Here is a 24,829-nt window from a genome sequence, read left to right as displayed (position 1 = left end):
TTGTGCTTTCGTGTCGTGGCAGTTGCTAGCCTCCCCATGTGTAAGCGCAAGCAAATTTGCACTTTTACTTAAAAACCAGGCGATTAACTGTGCCAAGTGTAATACTAAACGAAGCAGACGCCAAAATGCGATCTTTCTGCAAAATTTTAGCAAGAACAGTGCAGCGGTGAGCGCAAAATCCTTTTTCGAACACGTGCAGCGAAATATTTATGAGCCCTTACTAATACACGTGCACACAACAAATGCGCGCAACAACACTCGCAAAAGAAAGGAATAGAGAAAAAGTTCCAACTAATGGTATTTTGCCTCCTTATTTTTTAAGTATTTATCGTATGATTGCTGGCGAAGTCGGAGGTAAAATATTAAGTGTTCACGAAAACAGCCAGCGCCCAAATAGTGCCGTTGCTTTAAATAACTTGGCAAGAGCGCGGCTTGTCTGCGCATGCGCATTACGATCATCGCAACCCTCTTGACTAGGCCTAGTGCATTTTAACATGGACCCGGAGGGAAGCCGTGAAAGATCCTGAAACTTTTTAATTTATTGCAAAGTTTATTCGTTTAGTGCTGTTGCAAGGTACCTGCAGTTGCCTACAAGTAGAGTTGGGATCCATGGACAGTACGTCCATAATTACTCAAGTTAACCGAGAAGAGGAGCAACTAACAAATTTTCCTCCAGATCGAGGTAGGTATACATTGCAATATGGCGCCATCGCGGCGGAGGGAGCGAAACGCTGGTCGGGACCGAGGTTTGAGGCGCGAGCTCACGCGGCGTTTTGCCGGGGGCCCCGCCGTGCCGCTGGGGGGGGCTGTGTCGCGTGCGTGCAAAAGGTGGCGCGGTGTTTTCTGGCCCCCCCGGTGTTCTAACCTCAATTGGGCCGCGGCGGCGGCCGGTGGCGCCGGCCGTGTGGCCCTAGTTATGTGCCCGGGGGCCGAAGGTAAGCAGCGGCCTGCGTTGCGCTGAGCGGCACGGCGCGGCCCAGCAAAGGCGGCAAGGGGGGCGGGGCGCCCACCCCGTCGACGGGCGGCTCGACCTACCCGGGCGGCAGGGGCCCGCCGCCGCCCCGTAAGAGCGGTGAGTCCGGCGGCGGGGCCCGGCGGGCCGTGGCTACAGCCTCCCCCTCCCTCCTCCCGTGCAGTGCCGCCCTCCAGCAGGAAGCCCCGGCAGCGTGGCTTCCTCAACACGCTGCTCTGCTGCTTCGGGAGCAATAACCAAGGTGCTAGCAACCCCGTGATTGCCGAGGAGAATGGCCAGTACTCGCCCAAGGTGAGCGGTGTGTCTTTCTGTATGTGCAGTGGAGGACAGCTTTTCCTTACTGGCCAATGAAAAGGTGTCCTCTGTGTGTGTGCAGCGTGTATCTGTTAATGTTGTCTTTTACTTCTCGCTGGTTTCTGAAGTAATTGGTCTGAATACTTTCTCGATAGTTTTTAAGTAGTGTGCATCGTTATGTACTTTGAAGTGAAGTGGCCAAGATGTTCCATTTATTTTTTTCTAAATTGAATGTGTATCAAGGTACATAGCGTGGTGTGGTTAAAGTGTTAGTATTTTGATATATTGGAGCCATATGTTAAAGGCCTTCTCACCAGGTTTGTGCATTGCAAATAGACAGATGTGATGCGTTGATCACACAGTGGCTATTGTGTCTGCACGGTGTGGAAACAGCTGACATTTCAAAAAGCCCAGGGTACCATGCGCCTCTATGCACTGCCTGCCACGTTGCTGCTTATGCAACGTGACCTTCATGAAGTGCAGAATACCACCTAGCAGGAGAGCGGGGTGCAGTCTAATTGAGGCAGTGATTCCTCCTGGCAGCATGGCAACATGACAATCTCTCCTCTCTCTTACAGTAATGAACCAATTCTTTGTGTGTGATGCTCCCTAGACTACAAGTAGCAGTGTATAAGGAAAATGTCCAAACCTGGTGAGGAGGGGCCCTTTAAGGAAGTGAGCAATGCCAGGTAAAGTGAGGCCTCGGTTAACTGTCAAGCCTGATTATGAATGAAGTTTGTACAATTCCATAATGAGTAAGTGCATAGCCTCCTGTCAATAGTGGAAGCACAAGCTAGGTATCCTCCAACATGGCTGGCTGTAGTTCAGATAGCCTCGTATGTTTTTATCATGGCATTTTCTTGCTCTCTGCATTATCGAGATTTCATGTGTTGAGAGGTTTTCTGTGCCAACACTGGTGTTACGTCTTGTCCATTTTTGATGCCATAGTGCATGCCTTGGTCAACAGCTGCTAAATATCACTGCAGCTTGCATTCTGTGTGAGGCCACTTGCATAAAAGGTATGCCTCCATCCTGGAGTGTGATGACATGTAGCAAGTTCTCTGTTATTGCTCGTGTTTCCTTTTCAGTGTAATGGCGTTGTGTGCTGGTCTTGTGCCTCGAGCTTTCAATGTTGTGTATCTATGTGCATTCATCATTGAGCATCCCTAGAAAGCTGTTCTTAGGCGATGAGAAGTGCCTTGCCTGTACTTATCAAGAAAGTGTGTATGACGGATATAATTGATTAAGGGTTTTAAAGGTGCAAGGGCCACTTCTAGCCGAAAAGGGCCAAATGCACGGTGTAATGAGGTAATAATGGTAATAATAATGGTGTTGCGCCGCTACGCGCGGGGTCACGGGAGGAGATCCTGGCCGTGGCGGCAGCCGCATTTTGATGGGGATGAAATGCGAAAACGCCCATGCATTGGTGGCACATTAAAGATCCTGTGGTGGTCAAAATTAATCCGAAATACGTGCCTCATAATCAAATAGTGTTTTTTTTTTTTTTTCGCATAAAACTCCAGAATTCATTCTGGGCAAAAATAGGAAAGAATGGAACAGCAGAGTTCAGAAATACGTCCATGTTGGCCCAACCCTATAGTATTACAATTACCACACTTGTAACGCTCTGAGTGAAGAACTTTCTCCACCATGTGTGATGTCAAAACAAGGAAAGCTGGATACACTTGAGCTGACAGTGTCTCCATGCGCATGCATGGAGACACTGTCATTTTATGTTGGCTTTCGTTGTGACTAGTTAGAAGCGTCAAAAAAAAAAAAAAGTCACGTAAGCATGGATCAAATAAGAAACATTTTATACCCTATCAAAAAGAAATGTGCTGAACAAAAACATTTGCTTGAGTTTTAGGATATTGGGTAACTCTCTTTTCAGGGCAGAACATGTCTAGTAAACTGCCAACACTTGAGTGATTTTGTCGGCTGATGCCTTCCGTGTGGTAGCCAGATGAATGTCGTACACTCCACAGGTGGCCCCTTGCCGGGTTGACACTTGGCTACACTTGCCTGTTCCAGCAGTCTGAAAGCTTTGTTGAACTGCATGCGCACTTGAGGGAAAACATGATAGGCCAATCTCCTGGTCATAACTTGAATGGGTTGAGCAATAACTTTCTGTATTTATTTATTTTATTTTATTTCCAGAAAACTGCAGGCCTGAAAGAGGGCCCAAGCAGGAGGGGCAAATGTACATAAAAATATATCCAAGCAACGTGTACAAATATTTGCATATATAACAAGATCATACACCTAGCAACAAAGAATTGTAAAAGCAGAAAAATGCATTCTCGAAGCACTGATATGGCATTATTCACATGAGATCCAGGTGTGGCAAAGAGTAGGGTGTGTCTGTAACGTCAATTGAAATATGGCTGGGCCTTCTGAAAGAGGGCTATAACATGGTGAATAGTCATATTGGATCTTTCACATTGCTACCTGTGCTGCTAATCCACAAGTTTCTGGGGCTCGGAATAATGTAAAATTGTTGACCTAAAATACGAGCTCAAAACTGGCAACAGAAAAGTGGTCTGCAGTGTGCAGGTTTCTTCCCAGCATGGGCCGAGTTGTTGCATGGAGACATTTGCTGCAAGCGCTGCGCATGTTTTGCCCTCATAGCTTATGACAGCATTCCGACAGCACCAGAACGAACTGCTGTTCAGTGCTTCTCTGAATGTTGCTCAACCAACTGGGCTGCCATGCATGGCAGTACCATTACGACACCTGTTTGACCTACAAGTAGCAGGCGTGCTTCAGCTGATGTCTAGGCAATCGCTGGATGTCAAAATTCGCATGTTTTCTGCGTCTTTCGCTATGTCATTTCATGAATGTTAGACCACGTTTGCATACCTGCTGCTTTTGGGCACATATTAAGAATAATCTTCTCTAGTGGACAGCTTGAAATATTTGTTGCAGGGGGCGCCCAGATGTATTAACTGGTTGCATCTCGCCAGTGCTTCTCTGGGTGATTAAATTTGTAGGTGCAGCTCAGTTAACACGTTGGCCAAGTGCTGTTTGGGCCAAGGGAACAAACAGTCATTCACTGCAGTTAAACGTCAGCAACCACTATAGCAGACCATGCGAGGGGTGGGTTGCAGTTAATCTTATTTTGTTATAGCGCAAGCTTGACACGGACAACAGAAGGCACATCTGACACACACAGCGTACAGGTGCACGTGTCGAGCACTGGCATGAACAAAAGAAAGGTTACCGTCATCCCCTACATACACGGGTTCTCCCATAGAATAAAGAAGATTGCTGGAAGGAGCGGTATCAACATTGTGTTTTTGGCACCTAATAAATTGGTCAGCCTCTGTAAAAACACAAGGCCATAAAGAATCCCCCTTAGCGCATGTGAAAAAGAACATAAAAACAAATTCGTTGATTGCATCCCCGGTGTGGTATACCGTATTCCTCTTGGGTGTGGACAATCCTACATCGGTCAAACAGGCAGATGCGTAAACGACAGGCTACGAGAACACAGTAACAAAGTTAACAAAGTGGCCGCTGACGGCTTTCTTGCCATCCATTGCTAGAGATGCAAGTGCAAACCAAGATTTAAAGAAACAGTCATCATGAGTAGAAGCAGGTGTGAAATGACGCGCTTGATAATAGAAGCCAGACACATATCAACATTCGGCGATGCATGCGTCAGTAAACCTTCCATTTCATTATCTTCAAAAGAGCTGAATTATCTTTGTTCGCGTTGAACGTGTACATGTCTATGAATATGCGAGACAAGAAACTGCCTATGTGTGGTTCCCAGTTTGTTTTTGTTTAGTTTTCCAAAAATGTTGCACGTGCTGTACGACGGGTCGAGGGTGTATATATAACGACGAGAACGAGAAATAAATAAATATGCCGTGCCAACAAGCCCCTATTGCTATCCTCATTGCAGTTAATCATTTAAAAAACATACAATTTACTTGTATTTCATGGTGTATGTATGAAGTTAAATGAATTTAGAAAATGTCGTGGCCCTTTAAGGAGGGACTCGTGCAAGTGTGCTGCCTCTGCTAGGCATGATAGGGCGACATTCCTATTCTGCAAAAATGTGCCCAGTTTTGGGTTCACTGACTTGCCTGATGCATGTTTGAAGGAAGGAGTGCCCTCATCTTTATTAGTTCAGAAAAGCATACATCTTGCTGTTCTAAATGGCTGTCCTCATTGGGGGCCTTTGTCACTCCCTCCGCAAGTGACTGTGAGACATTTATCCGTACCTGATTTGAATATGCATTAGGAATTTGAAGCCCTCATCAGACTTGCATGATTTATAACCTTGTGATGCCTCTCTTAACCACTTCTTTGTCACTGTGCCTTACCCATCTCAGTGGCTATGGTGTTGGGCTGCTGAGCACGAGGTCGCGGGATCGAATCCCGGCCACGGCGGCCGCATTTCGATGGGGGCGAAATGCGAAAACACCCGTGTGCTTAGATTTAGGTGCACGTTAAAGAACCCCAGGTGGTCGAAATTTCCGGAGTCCTCCACTACGGCGTGCCTCATAATCAGAAAGTGGTTTTGGCACGTAAAACCCCAAATATTATTATTATTGCCTTACCCATATTTATACAGTGCCACTGGCATATAATAGAATGATCTTGGCCATTGTTTTAGAGCCATGGATTCAGCCTTCTGACACATTGTCATGTCTTGCCGTCTGCAGTATTGTACTATTGTTATTGGTTCTTACGGATATTGTCACGTGGTAGTGACGTATAAAGAACACAGTAGCAATACTGTGGAGATGAAACTAACTTTGATTGGGCGAACCTGTGCCCACAAAAACAGGCTACACTTTTAAAGAACGGTGACAGCGGCGAGCACAGTTGGCGATTGTCAAAATCTGATCAGCGGGTCAAGCGCGTCGGCTTTAATACATCAGTAGTCGAACGTTCCAGAGTATTTGCTAGGGCCCTCGTGTCTTCCATAAAGTTCTACACCATTTGCGTCGTGCATACATGCAATCGGATTTCTCAAGGTTCGGTGACAGGCAGCGGATGGAACCATCGATCTATACATGCAGGCGTGTCCTGCATGTGCATTAACATCTGTTAGGTGGTGAAACGTGGTCACGCAATAAAGATAAACAAGTATACGTTTCAGTACCTCCCTCTTAAAAAGCATCGACCCGATACTGCAAACAAACGAAAGTAATAAACAAAAAGACCCATAGCAAAGAAACAACAAACTAAGGGAAGTTCATCAGCATCAGACACGACGACGAATAACGCGTTTCCTCGTCGTCGTGTCGTCTTTTCTTCGTATGTCCGTTCCTTTTTAGCGCTACCATCAGTTTTAAAGAATGCATCACCAACTAGCCCAGCACCAAGTTTTATTGAAGAAATTCATCAGCGTGCGTAAAAGGGCTTAAGACGCACCACGTGGACCACTTCAGATCAGCGCGGCGCTGCTGTGATTGTGAAATGCTGCCTGGCACGACTTCATAGTCCTGTTCGCTAACACGTCGGATGATCTTGTAGGGTCCGAAACACTGTCGCAATAGTTTCTCACTGAGTCCTCGTCAATGTATTGGGGTCTAAACCCAAAGACGGTCGCCAGGCTGGTACTGGACATAGCGTCGTTGGAGGCTGTAGCGTCTGCTGTCGGTATGCTGCTGGTTCTTGATCCGTAGGCGGGCGAGCTGTCGGGCTTCTTCGGCGCGTTGGAGATACGTAGCGACGTCAAGATTCTCTTCATCAGTGATGTGCAGCAGCATGACGTCGAGAGTCATTGTCGGGTTCCTGCCGTAAACCAGCTTGAACAGCGTGATCTGTGTTTTCTTGCACCTCCGTGTTGTAAGCAAAGGTTACGTACGACAGGACCACGTCCCACGTCTTGTGCTCAACGCCGACGTACATTGCTAGCATGTTGGTGAGAGTCTTGTTTAGGCGCTCTGTGAGACCATTCGTCTGCGGGTGGTAGGCAGCAGTTGTCCTCCTGTGACTTGTCTGGTTATATTGCAGAATGGCTTAAGTGAGCTCTGCTGTAAAGGCCGTTCCTCTGTCGGTGATCAGGACTTCCGGGGCACCATGTCGCAGCAGGATGTTCTTGACGAAAAATTTCGCCACTCTAGCTGCACTGCCTTTCGGTAGAGCTTTAGTTTCAGTGAAGCGGGTGAGATGGTCTGTCACCACGACAATTCACTTATTTCCGGATGTTGATGTCGGAAACGGTCTCAACAAATCCATCCAGATTTGCTGAAATGGTCGGCAAGGAGGTTCGATAGGATGTAGTAATCCTGCTGGCCTTGTCGGTGGTGTCTTGCGTAGCTGAGTCTCTGCATGTCTTGACGTAACGGGCGACGTCGGCGGTCAGACGCGGCCAGTAATACCTTTCATGTATCCTCGACAGCGTCCGGGAGAATCCGAGGTGCCCAGTGGTTGGATCGTCATGTAGGGCGTGGAGTACTTCTGGGCGCAGCGCTGACAGAACAACCAGAAGGTAGTTGGCCCGGACTGGTGAGAAGTTCTTCTTCATGAGCAAGTTGTTTAGTAGCGTGAATGAAGACAATCTGCGCTTAAATACCCTAGGGACTTCAGTGTTCCCTTCTAAATACTCGATGAGGCCTTTTAGCTCCGGGTCTGCCCATTGCTGTTTAGTGAAGTCTTCCGCGCTTATTATTCCAAGAAAGGCGTCGTCGTCCACGTCATCTTGCAGTGAGGAATTGGTGGGGGTACGTGATAGGCAGTCGGCGTCGGAGTGTTTTCGTCCTGACTTGTAGGTTACAGTGATGTCGTATTCTTGCAGTCTGAGGCTCCACCGCACCAACCGTCCTGAAGGATCCTTTACGTTAGCTAGCCAACACAACGCGTGATGGTCGCTGACGACTTTGAATGGCCTGCCGTGTAGGTATGGGCGGAATATCGCTGTAGCCCAAATGATGGTGAGGCATTCCTTTTCAGTCGTAGAATAATTGCCTTCTAATTTTGACAGCGACCGGCTAGCATAAGATATCACCCGTTCAAGTCCGTCTTTCCTCTGGACTAGGACGGCACCGAGGCCTAGGCTACTGGCGTCGGTGTGGATTTCGGTATCGGCGTCTTCGTCGAAATGTGCAAGTATGGGCAGCGACTGCATGCGTCGTTTGAGTTCTTGAAATGTGTCGGCCTGCGGCGTTTTCCACTTGAACTCAACATGGCATTTGGTTAGATGTGTTAGTGGCTCTGCGATGCGTGAAAGTCCTTGACGAAACGCCTATAGTAGGTACACATGCCAAGGAACCTACGCATTGCTTTCTTGTCGATGGGCTGCGGGAACTTTGCGATGGCAGCTGTCTTCTGCGGGTCGGGGCAGACTCCAGATTTGCTGATGACGTGGCCTAGGAACAGAAGCTCATCGTAAGCATAGCGGCACTTTTCTGGCTTCAGAGTGAGCCTTGATGGCCTCTAATTCTGTCTCAAGATACCTAAGGTGATCGTTGAAATTTCTGGCGAGGACGACGACCTCATCCAAGTAAACAAGACACGTCTGCCACTTCAATCCTGCTAACACCGTGTCCACGACGAGCTGAAACGTTGCAGGTGCCGAGCACAGTCCGAATGGCATGACCTTGTAGAGGCCGTCTGGCTTGACAAAAGCAGTCTTTTCGCGATCTGTCTCATAGACTTCTATTTGCCAGTACCCAGACTTGCGGTCCATCGATGAGAAGTATTTAGTGTTGTTGAGCTGATCCAATGCGTCGTCTATCCGAGAAGGGGGTATACGTCCTTCTTCGTGATCTTGTTAAGTCAACGATAATTGACGCAGAAAGTAGGGTGCCGTCCTTTTTCTTCAAGACTACAGGAGGTGCCCACATGCTTTTCGACAGCTGGATAATGTGGTCGCGCAGCAGAGGATCTTTGTCAGTTCGATGAACAGCTACCGCACCTCCATCGGTTGCTGCTTTTAGTTTTCCGGATATGGGCTCGCAGAGCAACTCCGGGCTGGGGCAGTGTATGGATGGCGCTGCGGCGACAGGTAGCGGCCTGGTGATGGCGAACAGGACGGTCGTCGAGAGCTCCACTGAGTAGTGGCGAGGTAGTCTGCAATATCGCGAGGGCGTTCACCTTGCTGCGGGCGCAGAGCGTTGATGGCGAACCCTTGTCGTTTCATTTCGCGGTATGGGCATTGGTGGTAGATACGTCCGGCTTCCCCGCAGTGATAGCAGAGCGGCCGGTGGTCGGAGGGTGCGCCAAATGTCGTGTGATCTGTCAGATATATTCAGTCTGAATAAAAAAAGTTTTGGTTCGCACTAAGACAACTTGCGTGCTGTGAATGCTAAAACCTGAGATGAGTTAAGAAGTCGATTAATGTGGAACGAGAGGTCTATTAAGAGGTTAAAGTGGATTATAGGTAATCACGTGTATATACTGCTATAACTTATGACTAATAACCGTTGACGTCATGCCGATTTTTGCGGAGCAGTTTTTCTGGACACCCCTGCCGCATGTGGAGCATAGAGCATGTAAGGCTTTCGCCTTGAAAAATGTTTTCGATATTTCAGTGAAAACAAATCTGTGTCACTTTTGTTTGTTCTATTTTTGCGGGACAGAAATTTTCAACTATAGTCAGAGATGGCGAGGAGAAACATCTTTTGGTAGTCCAAAAAGTTATGAAAGATATAACATCGAAAACAGTAATATTTCTTCATTGAAATATAAAGCAAACTACCATAAAATACAAGCTCCTGCTAAAAGGAATATATAATACCATACGAATAATGCATACCATTTGCATTAAGATCAGATTGAAAGCAGGAATAAAAGCACGTACTGCTTACAAAAATAAAAGCTAACGAATTGTAAAGAAGTACTTAAGAAGCAAGTAAACTGGAACTGAAAAGCGCATATGCAGCATAAAGCAAATACAATACAGCGAGCTATTGGCATAAATAACTTCATTTCGAAAATCACATACTACAACACTATGAGCACCCTGAAAGAAAGAAAAAAAGGAGGTCGTCATGCCTTAGTACCGGGTCATGGCCCCTTGAATGGCGATGACTTCCCGCATCCTCGACGGAAGCGATGCGTACAGATTCTTTATGAAATCTGCTTCATTCTGGAGGCGCATCCATTCCGCTTCTACGACACACTATAGATCATCAGCTGATGTTCTTTCTGTGCAGTCCTTTTTTGCAGAGCCAGACTTTCATCGTACCTCATACATGTTCAATGAGGTTGAGGTTGGCTCCTTTGGGCACCCACTGTAGACACCGCACTCCTCGTTCGTTAAGGAGCTCCTGAACAACATTTGCGATGTGCACAGGTGAAAGATCGTGTTGGAAGAGGAAATCCCCATTGGGAAACGGGCTGTCCAACACGTAAGGAATCATGATATAATCAAGTATGTCACAATACCTTGCCGATGTCAGGTGTCCGTCAATACGATGCAAGACACCAAGTCCCTCTCGTGGCACAGCTCCCCATACATTGACCGCAGTACGGCCGCTTGATGCCACTTCCTGCACGTAACGGGGGTCGTGCCGGCCATTGGCAGGGCGCCACACTCTTTGCTTTTGATCCCAGCACGTTGTGAATGTTGACTCGTCGGAAAATATTACCATTTCCCAGTCATCGGTGGCCCAGTCGGCGTGTTCACTTGCGAATTTAAGTCGGGCCGTCTTGTTTGCTTCTGAGAGGAGCGGCTTCTGTGCCGCCACATGGCTCTTCAGGTTTCCTTCCGCCAGCCTGCGTTTTACAGTAGACACGCTCGCAGACATACCAGCGGCAGCACCTATCTCCTTGGCGGTGCTGAAGGGGCTGGCCCGCGCTGCTTCAAGAATACTCTTGTCCTGAGCTACAGTCGTTGCTTGAGGGTGCCGTTTATGTGGAGCGTCAGCGATGTGGTCTTCATGCCTGTAAGCCTGGATGATGCGGTTCAGTCTTATTTGACCTCTGACTCATTTCAGCTATTTGGCATTGGATATACTGTTTTAACGACAGTTCAACTATCCGCATTCGCTCACTGTTGGGCACCCGGGACATTATGCGAGCTGACGAACGTATTCCTTTTTATGAATCTGACATACCAGATAACACCCACTGTGCGGACCGACGCAGGCCCGATTACGAAGTTTGGGCGTCGACCGACGGCTGCAGTTATCATTTTCGAAACTGATATCAAAACCAGTCTAAACGAGGGTGAGAGGGAAAGCAAGGAAGTGGAGGTGATGCGAGCTTGCTGGAACAGCTACACCCTCTCCAGATAGCTCGAAAACACGCCACTGTCGACGCTACTGTACAACCATGCCAAGCGCACTGCCACGCGCTCGCGCGGTGTAGCTCATACCGAGCGCGATAGTACATGCACGAAAAGCACTTCCACCAGATGTTACGTGGTAGTGATGTATAAAGAACACAGTAGCAATACTGTCCACCAGATGTCACGTGGTAGTGATGTATAAAGAACACAGTAGCAATACTGTGGAGACGAAACTAACTTTTATTGGGCGAACCTGTGCCCACAAAAACAGGCTTCACTTAAAAGAACGGTGACAGTGGTAAACATAGTCAGCGATCGTCAAAATTTAATCAGCGGGTCAAGCGCGTCGGCTTTTATACATCAGTGGTCGAACGTTCCAGAGTAATCGCTGGGACCCGCGTGTCTTTCACAAAGTTCTGCACCATTCGCGTCGCGCATACATGCAATCGGACTACTCAAAGTTCGGTGGCAGACAGCGGATGGAACCATCGATAACATACCAGAAACTTCCTATGCATGCAGGCATGTCCTGTGCTGTGCATTAACATTTGTTAGGCGGTGAAACGTGGTCACCCGATAAAGATAACCCGTACACGTGTCAATATAGAGTAGACTTGGGTTAATTTGATTTTTCAGTTAATTCAATCCTGACCAAAGGTCGTGGCCCATACATCTTTATGGGACCGGACTCTAATGTGGTTTTGACCTTCAAAGTGGCCCTTGCAAAATAAGTTGAACTGGTCGGCACTGGTGACCTCAATCGAGATCCCAGTTGCTGTAGGATTGCTCTTCCCGATAGTTAATTTTCTAATGTTGATTTGTGCTTGGCAGAGTCGGAAATGGCAGCTTGCAGTGAATGGTTACATACCTATTTGGTTCAATGAGAACATGTATTCCCAAGAAAATGGCTCCGAAAATAGCCTGTGCATTAATAATCGGATATGAAACCAACTGTTTATGGCTTAGGAAACAGCAGGGTGTCTACCAACCGGGAAAACCGGGAATTCTCAAGGATTTTGAGTAGTCAGGGAAAACTCGGGGAATTCGTGCCTCTATCAGGGAAAATTAGCTGTAATTTTATTGAAAGGGTCGAAAGTCGCGCTAATGCTGGCTCGAGTAACAAACAGGAATCGTAATGAATAGTCTTTGACACCCTGTCTTCGGCTGGAGGAGTTGCCAGTGTACAGTGAAGGACTGACTTTCCGGATGCCCGATAATTTGGACGGCTTCGCGGCGGCACCACCACGTACCCCATAGAGTCAATGTATCAGAACGTCTCAAACTTCGGACGCAAGAACCCTTCGCTGCGCGATTTTCCGGACTTTTGGCCGCGACCACAGGTCCGAAACAGCATTAATAAAAGCCACCACTGCTGCTGTTTTGATTACCACGCCTCCTCGAACCGGCGCTCTCTCACGCAGATTTGCTGGCAGCCGTAGCCACCGCTGCGGCAATGCTAGACCTAGCTGCTTCGACGTTCACTATTGAGCTTCTTGCCGTTGGGTGCCATGTTTTTCTTTGAAATCCGCTGCTGTCAGCAATGGTACTGACCTTGTGGTCCTTGCAATTGTCTTAGAAGCTTGGAAAGCACAGTGCGTTGCATAATGCCAGTTCCCAAAGGTCAGCTTCCCTCCCTACAGAAATGTTGCTTGGTGAAGCATAGCAAGCATGGGAAGGGGCTATTGCCACGGGATACAGTATGTATTCATTAATTATACACGCGTGCACCCGGTATCTCCTGTCATAGTACGAGAACCGATATGCCTAATACGTGTACGGACAGGCCTTCAGAGCATTTTCGAATGTGCCTGTGGCTGTTTGAGCCCGTAAGGGCAGTAAATGACATGCATTTATTTTTTCCAACTGGCCGATTTTTCGGACGTTTTCGCTGCCTATAGGGAGTTTGAAAAATCGGACGTGGACTGTGCAATTGACCAAGAAGATGCTTCAAATGGTCCGTGCGACGAACGAGTGGTGGAAGGAGGATAAGAACAGAAAGGACCTATGCATTGAGGAATGAACAGGAAAGGAAGCATGCTGCGGCCGTTTTGAAGGAGCTTGAGCTCAAAAAGCAGAGTGTTGCCCGAAGCCGAGATGCAGTTGTCCCCCTTGATCCAAACCAAAATAAACAACTTAAAGCAGTGAAACACAACACTGAGGCATCGTGCGTGGGCGTAGTGTATGTCAGGACGGTTGAGGTTGATTTACCAGCTGTTGAGAAAGAATCTCAATTGTGACAAAGTTCGGGCCTCATGCCACTGAGCTTGCTATCAGTTGATAGAAATAGCTTATATTCGAAAATGTTTGCTTCTGTATGCATCTCCTTTTTATTCGTATTTGAGAATGTCCGACTTGATTTGCAATTTTTTTTTCGAAAACATTTTACTTGCTGTCCATTTTACAAACTCATCCCTTCTATTCTTTTTTTGAATAACATGAACATTACTACTTAGTATTCAAATTGGATTAAATCATTCTTTTATTTTTTCATATTCTTACTAGAGAGTGACAGCATCGGGCGATATGGTTTCAGTGCATCTTGACGTAAAACATAGTTTTCCATCCCTCAGGGAATTTTGCAGAGGCACTCAGGGAAAACCTGGAAAAGTCGGGGAATTCAGAGATGTCAACTTGGTAGGCACCCTGAACAGTCAAAGGCAATGACCTCACTATAGTCGTCACAAGGTGGCAACAGAACAGGATTTTGCATAGGTTAGCAGCAATAACCTGCTGCTTTCATTGTAAAACCTAATTCAATACTTTACTTTAAAGTGCAACTCCAGCCCGTTTTTAAACCATCTTAGCATATTGTCATTTTCAAATGGCATTGACAACCCTGTCACTGGTAGAGTGGTTCAGTTAGCTTAGAAAGTAATCAGTAGTTTTAAATAACCAATAAACGAGGTACCGAAACAGGTAGCTGCTTTGTGTGACGTCACAGTGAGTCAATGACGTCGGATCCTATACTAACATAATGTAAACATGCAGCACACGAAGTGCAAATGCCAGAAATAGTGAAGCTGATGTTGTCTTATGATGACATTCGGAGCTTTTCCAGCTCTGACTGGACAGTGGCCATTTTGGCAATGGTATGAGCACTGAAGGATCACTGTTTGCTTTTGACCCGTTGCCGCCGCGCGAGGCAGCTTGACGTGCCCAGAATCAGCACATTGTGCTGTGGCACGACAAAGAGAAGCACCAGTTATCATGTCTCAAAACGATGATTGTCAGCCGTTGTCTCGTAGAAAAAGAAGCCAGCTTCGTCGTTCGTTGGCAACGTGGCGATGTAGTCTTTGGCATCACAAACACAGGATGGCCAGTAAAGTCATACGTTCGTGGGCATGATTCGAGAACATGCAACCACTTTTTAAAATAATTTCAGGAAAACTAAATCGCTTGCAGTCATATCGTTTGGCACAGATAATCAAGAGTGCAAAAGAGAATGTATGTACAAAATGTTATTATAGGCCAGTTGGCATCGAAAAATCGCTGGAGTGACCCTTAAGCTAGCAGCAACAGGGTCAGGTAATGGAGTTATTTAAGAAAAGGAGTAAAGCTGTGGTTGTGTTATTAAACGCAAGGTGACCATGTATTCTAAAATAACCCCAGAATTTTTTTTTTGAAGTGAGCCTTCTGAGCCGTCTTTCAGATTGCACTGGGAACCCACAAAAACTGGGCTGGTGTTAGATGCAGGTAAATGAAGACGTGGGCTGTATTTCTCCTCTTCTTTTTAACCAAATGCAGTTCTTCACTCTGTCAATGTCACTGTACACACCCAATACCTTATCCGTCTGGAGTACATGTTCTGCTTCTCGTAAGGCTGTCAAACTAAACTTGAGCTGAACCCAAAAGTGGAACTGAATTGAGGCAACATTTTTTCCGCCATTTTGGAACTGGAACAGAACCATTCCAAACAGGTTTTACAACAGGTCCAGCCAAGGGTTGTTGCCAGAGCAGGCACTTGCATCAGTGGCTCGATAAATGAGGCGCGCCTACTTGGCATAGGGTTTGTTTACAGTGGCTCCTGTCACGGAAATTCTATTGCAAAAATACATTGAATAGCTTCACAAGATGCCATGAAGCCTTCTGAATACAAATTCGACATGCCTGTACATTTGAACCCACTTATAACATAATTCAAGTGCCAACAAAATCCTATTGTTATAACTGGGATGCACGAAAAAAGCAGATGGGATTTTAATTAGAGAGTAGAACAGACAAACCCACTTATAGCATTACCAGTACTCAGATGCAACAGTAAGCTGCTGTAGCATGAACTTATGTGTTTGTTCTTTGGTAAAATAAACCATTTACTACAGTATTGTCAAGCTGCATTACTGGCTATAACAATTAAATCTGGCTACCACCTGCCGTGGTGGCGTAGTGGCTAAACCCAAGGGCATGGGATCGAATCTCGGCCACGGTGGCCACATTTTGATGGGAGTGAAATGCAAGAACACATGTGTACTATGCATTGGACGCACATTGAAGAGCCCCAGTTCTAAATAAATGTGGTGTGGCCTATACTGCCCTATATATAATATATTCAGCTCCTACTTTCCTCACTACGGCATGCCTCATAATCAAATCGTGGTTTTGGCAGGTAAAACCGCAGAAAATACTTCTAAAAATTTCTAATCTGGCTACTAGGTGTCTGTGTCGAAATATAGGACAAAGAAAATGCAAGCTGCTGCATTCGCCTGCATGCCCCACACTACACTCGCCTTTGCCTCGTGCATCCTTCGTTGCGTCACACTACACATGCCCCTTCCTGTCCCTCGGGTTTAAACAGAAAGCAGACTGAGGGGTGGAAGAGAGATGAGACGAGGCCCGGGGTGCGTGATGTTTGGCAAAGGTGTGTGGCACGCAGGCAAATGAGGTCGCTCTTGTTCTTTGTTTTGTTTTTTTTCTAAGGATTTTGCTTTCTTTTTCTTTTGCCACGTTTTGCCAGTAGGCAGCTTCAATTATTATAACCGAAAATGCCGCATGGGAGCATTGCAGTAAAGTTTATTTTGCAATAGAACGCATTCAGAAGTTGTTAGTACCCGCCGTGGTTGCTCAGTGGTTATGGTGTTGGGCTGCTGAGCATGAGGTCGCGGGATCGTATCCTGGCCACGGCGGCCGCATTTCGATGGGGGCGAAATGCGAAAACACCCGTGTGCTTAGATTTAGGTGCACATTAACCCTTTCAGGCGCCACTTGCAATTATGCATAGAAAAAAATCTTTTTTTATATAGACATTCTTTTTGGGACCTAAGAAACACAAAACCATCGAATTCTTGAAAGTTATCATGAAACTTTATTATTTGCAAAATCGTACACAATTGTGTACACAGCGCCTCGGTGGTCACAAAATTCACTTGTGGAATGCGAGGAAGCAATTTCTCTCTTTCGTCAGGCACAGTGGCACGGCGCATTTCATGCACAATATCCGGGCGCCTCGTGTACACTTCTCGAGCTTGCACCTAATTCGCACCTTCTGGTCGCGGGATTCGGGCCAATGGTCAAAGGAGTCGTAGTGCGCGTCGGTGCAAGGAAGTGATATTTTTGCTTTTTTGCCCTATCTTTGGTTGTGGTGCTTGGATCTCTGCAAGAGAAGGCCTTCCACGCTTTTTCTCGGGTAGTACCGACTTAATTAATGATTCGGCAGCTTGCAAGCGAAAATTCATCAAATATAGGAGTTTAGCTCTAGGCAGCATTTGATTGTCGCGGTGGTAATCCAGCAAAGAATTGCAGATACCCAGGTTTACAAAAGGAAAAAGCACTCTCAGTGTGCACTCCTTCAGCTTGCGTTTCCCCTGCAGCAGCACCTTCGCCTTCTGTGAGGTTGGTGAACGGAGCTGCAACGCAGGCGTCGGTCGCTTCACATATGGCTTCTTCTTCGTCACTTTCCCCGACGTCTGGAACATTTATCAGCAATGAGCTCCAAAAGCCTTTCAGCAGTCTTTTGGGTTTTCTTATGCTTGTTTGCACTGTTGAAAGAAGAATGACGAATGGCCAAAAAACCTGGAAAGAAAATCAAAGCAACTCTCAGCGTTCTTCATTTCTGCAGCGACCACGGCGCTTTGTACACAATTGTGTACCCATGCGCGTGCAAGCGTTAGCGTTCGGTCATCTCCTCAGAATGGATGAAATTATCACTTCTTGGTACTTCATATGATGCACAAGTGCATCTAATTTTTTTCGCTTGCCACAATAAAAAAAAGCGGCTCTAAAAAATTAAGAACTTCACTCACCGCCCTTTACTGCTCCGGCGTCCGCCATTTTTTGTTTTGATATGAACATCTTCACCGAAATGCGACAGATGGCGCCCGAAATGCACATGGTTGTCAGTTTAAAGTTTGGGAATGCGCTAAAGCCAACCTAATAGAAAATTGCGCGCCCTAAACGTGAAGAAAACGCCAGAAGTACAATGTACACAATTGTGTACAAGGCGCCTTAAAGGGTTAAGGAACCCCAGGTGGTCGAAATTTCCGGAGTCCTCCACTACGGCGTGCCTCATAATCAAAGTGGTTTTGGCACATAAAACCCCATAATTAATTTTTTTTTTTTTTAGAAGTTGTTAGTGCATTGGCTGCTCATTGTTATATCCAATATATTGTTCACACTATATACAACAGTGCATGATGTCTCATTTTTATACTTTTTTTTTCCAGTTAATGCCCATGTAAATAGACACAATACCCGAGTGACCTTGTCTCTCCAATGTACTGCGAGTTTTTGCTGCAATTGGAGGCATGCAAATGATTTGTTTTCACGACATTGAATGAACCGGTTGACAAAGCTTGGAATTAGTTCAAACCCTAATTCTTATTTCAAAGCTTAACCGCCCTGCTCATCGTGACTGCGGTAGTATGTATGTGCAGGGGAGCGGGGACATGACCACATTCGACAGCAGCTCGGTGTTTAGTGGCACAAGGCTGACATAGTTTATACCAACTGACAAGCCGCAGGTAATCAACACGGGATGCAGGACGCCAAGGGGGCACCAAACGCCCTTTCTAACTGTACAAAGGCTGTGAGTAGTCTGGCAGGTTATACCTAGGGTTCCTTTTTTTCAGGTAAAACCTGGTAATTCCCAGTATTTGCACCCTGAACAAGTTTCATTGAAATTTGGTTAAGCCTGAGTTCTCCCTTAAGTTTGCCCCTTTTGTAAAGGATTAGAATAAATGCAGCTGTTGCAAAACTAAAAAATGCTACCCACCTTGTGGTCAAGATGTATTAGTAATATGAATCTGGTCAATTAACACTGGCCTATATATAATATATTCAGCTCCTACTTTCCTTCAGTGAATAAGAACTTGTGTTTTTAGTAGCAGCACTTACCTGAACAGTGGCGCATTGCATTGAATTTCCCGCATGTTGCATACAGCGACAATGCGATAGGAAGCGAACACAGTGTTACTCTGTATTGTGAACGGTAGCTGTGACGTAGAGAGAACATTCACCCAACTATGTCGTTTTCAAAGAAGGGTGGCTCCTTTAGTTAGTCGGCGTTTGGTGTGTGGCGGCACCACGTGCCCCAGCACATGGCGGACCCTAGCTGATCCTGGAGGTTGAGCTGAGTGCTCGGAATTGCCCATCCAGGAGAAATCAATTAATATTTCCTGTCTGCTTATCGCTTTTTCACCCTTCTCTCTCAATTTCAATTATTTCTAACTTGTGCTCACTTCTATATTACTTCTGATCTTTTAGGCATTGAGGGTTAGCCTTGTGTGAGATAGCCACTCTAAGTTGTATATCATATTTTGTTGTACTAGTAGTAACATACAATTGGCATTTGCAGGACCTGCCCTTTACAGGTTCTGCAATGTTCCCTCGTTGAGCTTCATGGTGGGTGGCTGATGTTGCTACTGAAATACTGGGTGGAAATTCTGTGCCATTGTGCCACTTTGATACGCACATCACACTGTGCTAGAACAGCTTTGGTTGGTAGCTTTGGCACCAGCAGGCATCAGTGAAAGATCTCTGGCGGAGTGCAGGGCGTTGTGTTGGTAATCTCTGAGGTCATGTAAAGGTAATTTTCGTATTCTGGCTGCCAGTGGGCACGAACAGCCGCACACAACTAAGCCTCCGGAATAACACTAAAGGTGGCGACATTGTTTTATCTTACCGCCCAAGCAAGGGCAGGTAAACAAGGGTCCGGAGTTCGCTGGTGGTTTAAAGGAGAGTTGTGCTGGCGAGGCCACACATTGCTTTTGTCTTTTACTCGCGCCACCACCATGATAGTTGCTCATGGATGTGGTTTGTAGCCCCGCTATTAAATATAGCAAACTAAAGAGACAAGCGGCGGGGTATAGCGCATGTGGCGAGGATACTCAGAGAAGCCAGGAGAAGATGGATGTCGCAACCGTTACCTTTTTGAGGGGGCTTAAAGCCTTACCCAATCACTCAATGTAAAATTACTATGTCACGGGGCATCTAGTGAGTCTAGTGAATGGCTACGTGAAGTCAGTCATATGCAGAATCTGTATAAACTAGTTCGTGCTTTGGTTGTTTTGTAGTTGATGTTTTTGAATATAAACCCCTGTGATGTTCACTAACGCTAGCTTCTTCACATCTATTGAAAAAATGCTTCCAGTCATTTCACCAGCACTTAATACAAAAATATGAAAAATGCCTTTAAGCTGCTCTTGAACACTTTAATGCTGTAGAATGCGAGGTTTTGTGACTGCTACCCTACTTAATTATATTGTTACGGGGTTAAAACAGTGAGACGTGTATTTACGGAATATTTACAATAATTATAGCAGCTGACAAAATGGTAGACAGCGCGTGAAGCCCAGATCATCGTCTTCTTTCGACGATGATTAAAACATCTTCTTCGTCAGCTTGTCACATGACCCCCGGTGGCTGAAGCACCGGCTCAGTGCTGGTTAGGAGGCGGGCGGGGGATACAACTTAAGACGTGCGACGTGGACCACGTCGGAGCAATGCTGAGCCACGGTTAGCTCAAGAGGGGCGATTTCGTACGCGACATCAGTTACTTGACGCAAGACACGGTAAGGGCCGGAGTAGCGGGAAAGTAACTTCTCCGAGAGGTCAGCGCGTCGCGACGGCGACCGAAGGAGAACCAGGCCGCCCGGTGTATAATGGATGTCACAATGGCGGGCGTCATATAAGCACCGCTGATTGTCCTGCGACTCCACAAGTCGACTTCGGGCAATATGGCGTCCTTCTTGTGCTTTGAGTATGGCTTCACATGCGTACCCGGATGTGGAATTCAGACTAGCAGGCAGAACAGTGTCGAAACGTAGCGTAGAGTCGCGGCCAAACAAGAGGACGAATGGAGAGAAGCCTGCGGTATCATGGCGAGACGAATTATAGGCGAAAGTAACGAACGGCAGCACAACGTCCCAATCGCGATGGTCATCAGAGACATACATGGACAGCATGTCAGTAAGGGTGCGGTTAAGGTGCTCGGTTAGACCGTTCGTTTGTGGCTGGTAAGCAGTAGCAAGTTTGTGTTTAGTCGCGCACGACCGCAGAATTTCATTGACATCTTTAGAAAGAAAATAGCGGCCTCGGTCGGTGAGGAGCTGTCGAGGGGCGCCGTGGTGAAGGATGACGTTTTCTAGGAGGAAGTCGGCGACATCGGTTGCACAGCTTGTTGGAAGAGTCTGTGTGATTGCATATTGTGTGGTGTAGTCTGTTGCTACAGCAATCCACTTGTTTCCCGAAGCAGACGTAGGAAAAGGGCCTAAAAGGTCAACACCTACACGGAAGAATGGTTCAGATAGTACGTCAAGTGGTTGAAGGCGACCAGCAGGGAGTGTGGTCGGCTTTTTGCGTTGTTGACACAGATCACACGCAGCGACATAACGGCAGACGTCATGGTATAGACCAGGCCAAAAGAAGTGCCGACGAATGCGGTCATAAGTCCGTGACATGCCAAGGTGACATGCAGTCGCTACATCATGAAGCTGGGCGAGAACAGTCGGACGCAGATGCTCAGGCACAAAGAAGAGTCAGGCAGGGCCGTCCGGGCGCATGTTAGAGCGGTACAATATACCATCTTGAAGTTCAAACATTCGAAGGGAAAGATCAGTGGTCGTTAAAGTGAGCCGTTGAATAAGGCGTTGCAAGGAGGCGCCCTGACGATGTTCGGCTCCAATGTCGCGAAAAGCAGCCAGAGAGAGAACGGTGACAGGTATGCCGGCTGCAGAAACGTCGGGAGGGTTGACAGTATAGCGCGACAAGCAGTCCGCATCTTCGAAGTAACCGGCCGGTCTTGTATACAACGGAATAGTTGTATTCTTGGAGGCGCAGAGCCCAGCGGCCAAGGCGCCCTGAAGGATCTTTGAGGGACGAAAGCCAACACAGAGCGTGGTGATCAGTGATGACTGTGAATTGGCGGCCGTACAAATAGGGGCGGAATTTACCCACTGCCCAAACGAGAGCCAGACACTTGCGTTCAGTGATAGAATAATTGCTCTCCACAGAGGAAAGAAGGCGGCTGGCGTAGGCAATAACACGTTCTCACCCTAGTTGTTTCTGTGCCAAGATAGCTCCAATACCGTGGCCACTGGCATCGGTACGGACTTCTGTTGAAGCTGACGCATCAAAGTGAGCGAGAATGGGCGGCGACATAAGCAGCCCAATCAACTCGATGAAAGCACCAGCTTGCTCAGGGCCCCAAATGAAAGCAGCGTCTTTCTTGAAGAGCTGATTGAGAGGGCGCACAACGTTCGCAAAATTTCGGACAAACCGACGGAAGTAGGAGCAAAGGCCCAAGAAGCTGCGAAGATCCTTGGCACATGTTGGCACGGGAAAGTCTGACTGCCCGTATTTTATCGTGATCAGGGCATACACCAGAAGAATCGACGAGATGCCCAAGCACAGAAATTTCACGACCGAAGTGGTACTTGGGCGAATTTAGTTGTAGCCCCACACCTGACAGAAAACAGATAGGATCGTCGACAGGCGTTCGATGTGTGTCGCAAAAGTCGGTGAAAAAACGATCACGTCGTCCAGGTAACGGAGGCAGAAGGACCACTTGAAACCGTGTAGGAGGGCGTCCATCATTCGTTCAAATATGGCCGGGGCGTTGCATAAACCGAAAGGCATCACTTTGAATTGATACAGTCCATCGGGAGTAATAAAAGCTGTCTTCTCACGGTCCATGTCATCGACGGCAATTTGCCAGTAGCCGGAGCGAAGGTCGATGGATAAAAAATATTGTGCTCCATGCAGGCAATCCAAGGCATCGTCAATGCGTGGTAGTGGATAGTTGTCTTTCTTTGTTACCCTGTTGAGGTGTCGATAATCGACGCAAAATCACCAACTGTTGTCCTTTTTAACTAGTGCAACAGGGGATGCCCATAGGCTGCAAGAAGGTTCGATGATATCTCGAGAAAGCATCTTGTCAACTTCATGTTGGATGATATGTCGCTCCGTAGGCGAGACACGGTAGGGTCGCTGATGGATCGGGCTCGCATCACCGGTGTTTATTTGATGTTTTACAACAGGTGTTTGTCCTAGAGGGCATTCTCCAAGGTCGAATATGTCCCAGTATGAGGCAAGGAAGCAACGTAGTTCTTGAGCACGCTGGGGAGGAAGGTCGGGAGCAATCATTTTGGTTCGGGCATTCAAGTCTGAAGGGACAGGGGGCGAAGCAAGAGTTGAAAATGAGGAGCTGTCACAAGTTAAAGCCGAAATGTGGTAGTCTCTGGCTGGCGTTCCCCGCAGGGCGTCTGCGCAAGCAGGCGTTTGGTGTGTTGCGACACCACGTACCCGAGCGCACGAGGGTTGGACCCTCCCGCGTGTAGCCGTGCGCAGCTTAGCCGTGTCTGGGGAAAAGGGGATCCTGGGGGTTGAGCCGAAGCTAGGTGTTTGGACCTTTAAGGCCCCCCGGCGGAGGCAACACACCTCTTCGGCCTCGGCTTCACATAGACGGCACAGTCGCCTTTTCCTGTCTCTCTCTTCCTACAACCTTCGTCTTTCCCTTTTTTCCACCTTTCCTGTCTCCTTCTCTCTTCTATTTACTTCCTTTCTCCTTGGTGGCAAGGGTTAACCCTGTGTGGTTATCCAACCTTGGGTACACCATATTTGGTTATAGTGGCGGCGTACGACTGGCGTCATGCAGACTTGCATGCAAGCTCTGCCGCGTCCCCTCGTTGGGCTCCGTGGTGGGCGGTCGGCGCTGTTGCCGAATGTATACATTTTTTCATGGAAACTCCTTTCCCCAACCTTCCTGATCGACCTCAGAAAAGAGGGCGCACCGAAGATTTATTCCAGTTTTTCGGACGCCAAATCCAAAACTTCCCCCGCTTTCACGTTATTCACTCTGAAAAGACAGACCAACCAGTGCGAACCATTTCACCGTTCCTTGTGTCAAAGACCTTGACTGATGTTTTTGGTCCAGGTTACAAGGCGTCGAGGATGGCAAGCGGCGACCTCCTCTTGGAGCTCCGCGACCAGAAGCAATATGACAAACTACCAAAGCTAGTGTCATTTGGGGAGACCCACATAATAGTAACCCCGCACCGTACAATGAACACCACCCGCGGTGTTGTGTCGGATGATGATTTGCTTGAGCTGACTGAAGCGGAACTCCTGGAGGGCTTCAGCGAACGAAATGTGATCAATGTCAGAAGAATTAAGATGAGGCGAGAAGGTAGAGATTCAGACGAAGCACTTAATAATCACCTTTGGTTCAAGTGTCTTGCCCGAGTCAATCGAGGCCGGGTATATCAAGCTCCGTGTCAGGCCGTACGTGCCAAACCCACTCCGTTGTTTCAAATGCCAGCGCTTCGGCCACAGCTCGCAGAGCTGCCGAGGTCGCCAAACTTGTGCTAAATGCAGTGCACGAGAACACACCACTGAAACTTGTGAGAACGCTCTCCACTGTGTAAACTGTGATGGGGAGCACGCTGCGTACTCGCGGTCGTGCCCCTCCTGGAAGAAGGAAAAAGAAGTAGTAACCATCAAAGTAAAAGAGAACATATCGTTCAAAGAGGCACGCAGGCGGGTTTCATACCTGCCCAAGAAAAGTTTTGCCGATGTGACGCGTCAGGGGGCAGCGACACAACGGCCACCGGTGGCTGTCCGACCCACTACCAGCGAATTGGCAGTCACGCCATCTGCCCCCGCGGCGGTTGCCACTAGCGCTGCTCCGTCAACCCACCAGACGGGGCCACCGACCCCGAAGGTGGGCGCAGCCGAGGCTGCCCCAACCTCCGCGGCCCCTTCTAGCGCTGGCAACAGCCGGCGCAGCCAAATCCCCCAGGGAGCCCCATCGACCTCCGGGCTGGTGGGTGCAGGGGTCTTGCCCTCCAAGGCAGGGCCCTCGCTGGTAAATTCTCGCTCGCAAGAGCACGTGTCCGGCGCCTCACAAGAGGCAATGGACACTACACCTATCCACAAGGCGC

General features: G+C 47.6%; 1 protein-coding gene across 1 annotated transcript in view; it reads left to right on the top strand.

Moving 5' to 3' along the window:
• The first annotated feature begins 609 nt into the window (after positions 1 to 609).
• LOC139049915 (carboxy-terminal domain RNA polymerase II polypeptide A small phosphatase 1-like) overlaps positions 610 to 24,829 on the top strand; it is a 293,498-nt gene continuing 269,278 nt past the window's right edge. The window contains exons 1-3 of the mRNA XM_070525805.1: positions 610 to 616; positions 941 to 1,072; positions 1,137 to 1,264. Coding sequence (XP_070381906.1) covers positions 610 to 616; positions 941 to 1,072; positions 1,137 to 1,264 — 267 coding nt within the window. The remainder of the gene's footprint in view (positions 617 to 940; positions 1,073 to 1,136; positions 1,265 to 24,829) is intronic.

The sequence above is a fragment of the Dermacentor albipictus genome, chromosome 1 (genome assembly GCF_038994185.2).
Source record: "Dermacentor albipictus isolate Rhodes 1998 colony chromosome 1, USDA_Dalb.pri_finalv2, whole genome shotgun sequence".
Classification (NCBI taxonomy): domain Eukaryota; kingdom Metazoa; phylum Arthropoda; class Arachnida; order Ixodida; family Ixodidae; genus Dermacentor; species Dermacentor albipictus.
Note: the sequence above shows the minus strand (reverse complement) of the source record. Positions and strands in the feature narration are given on the sequence as shown.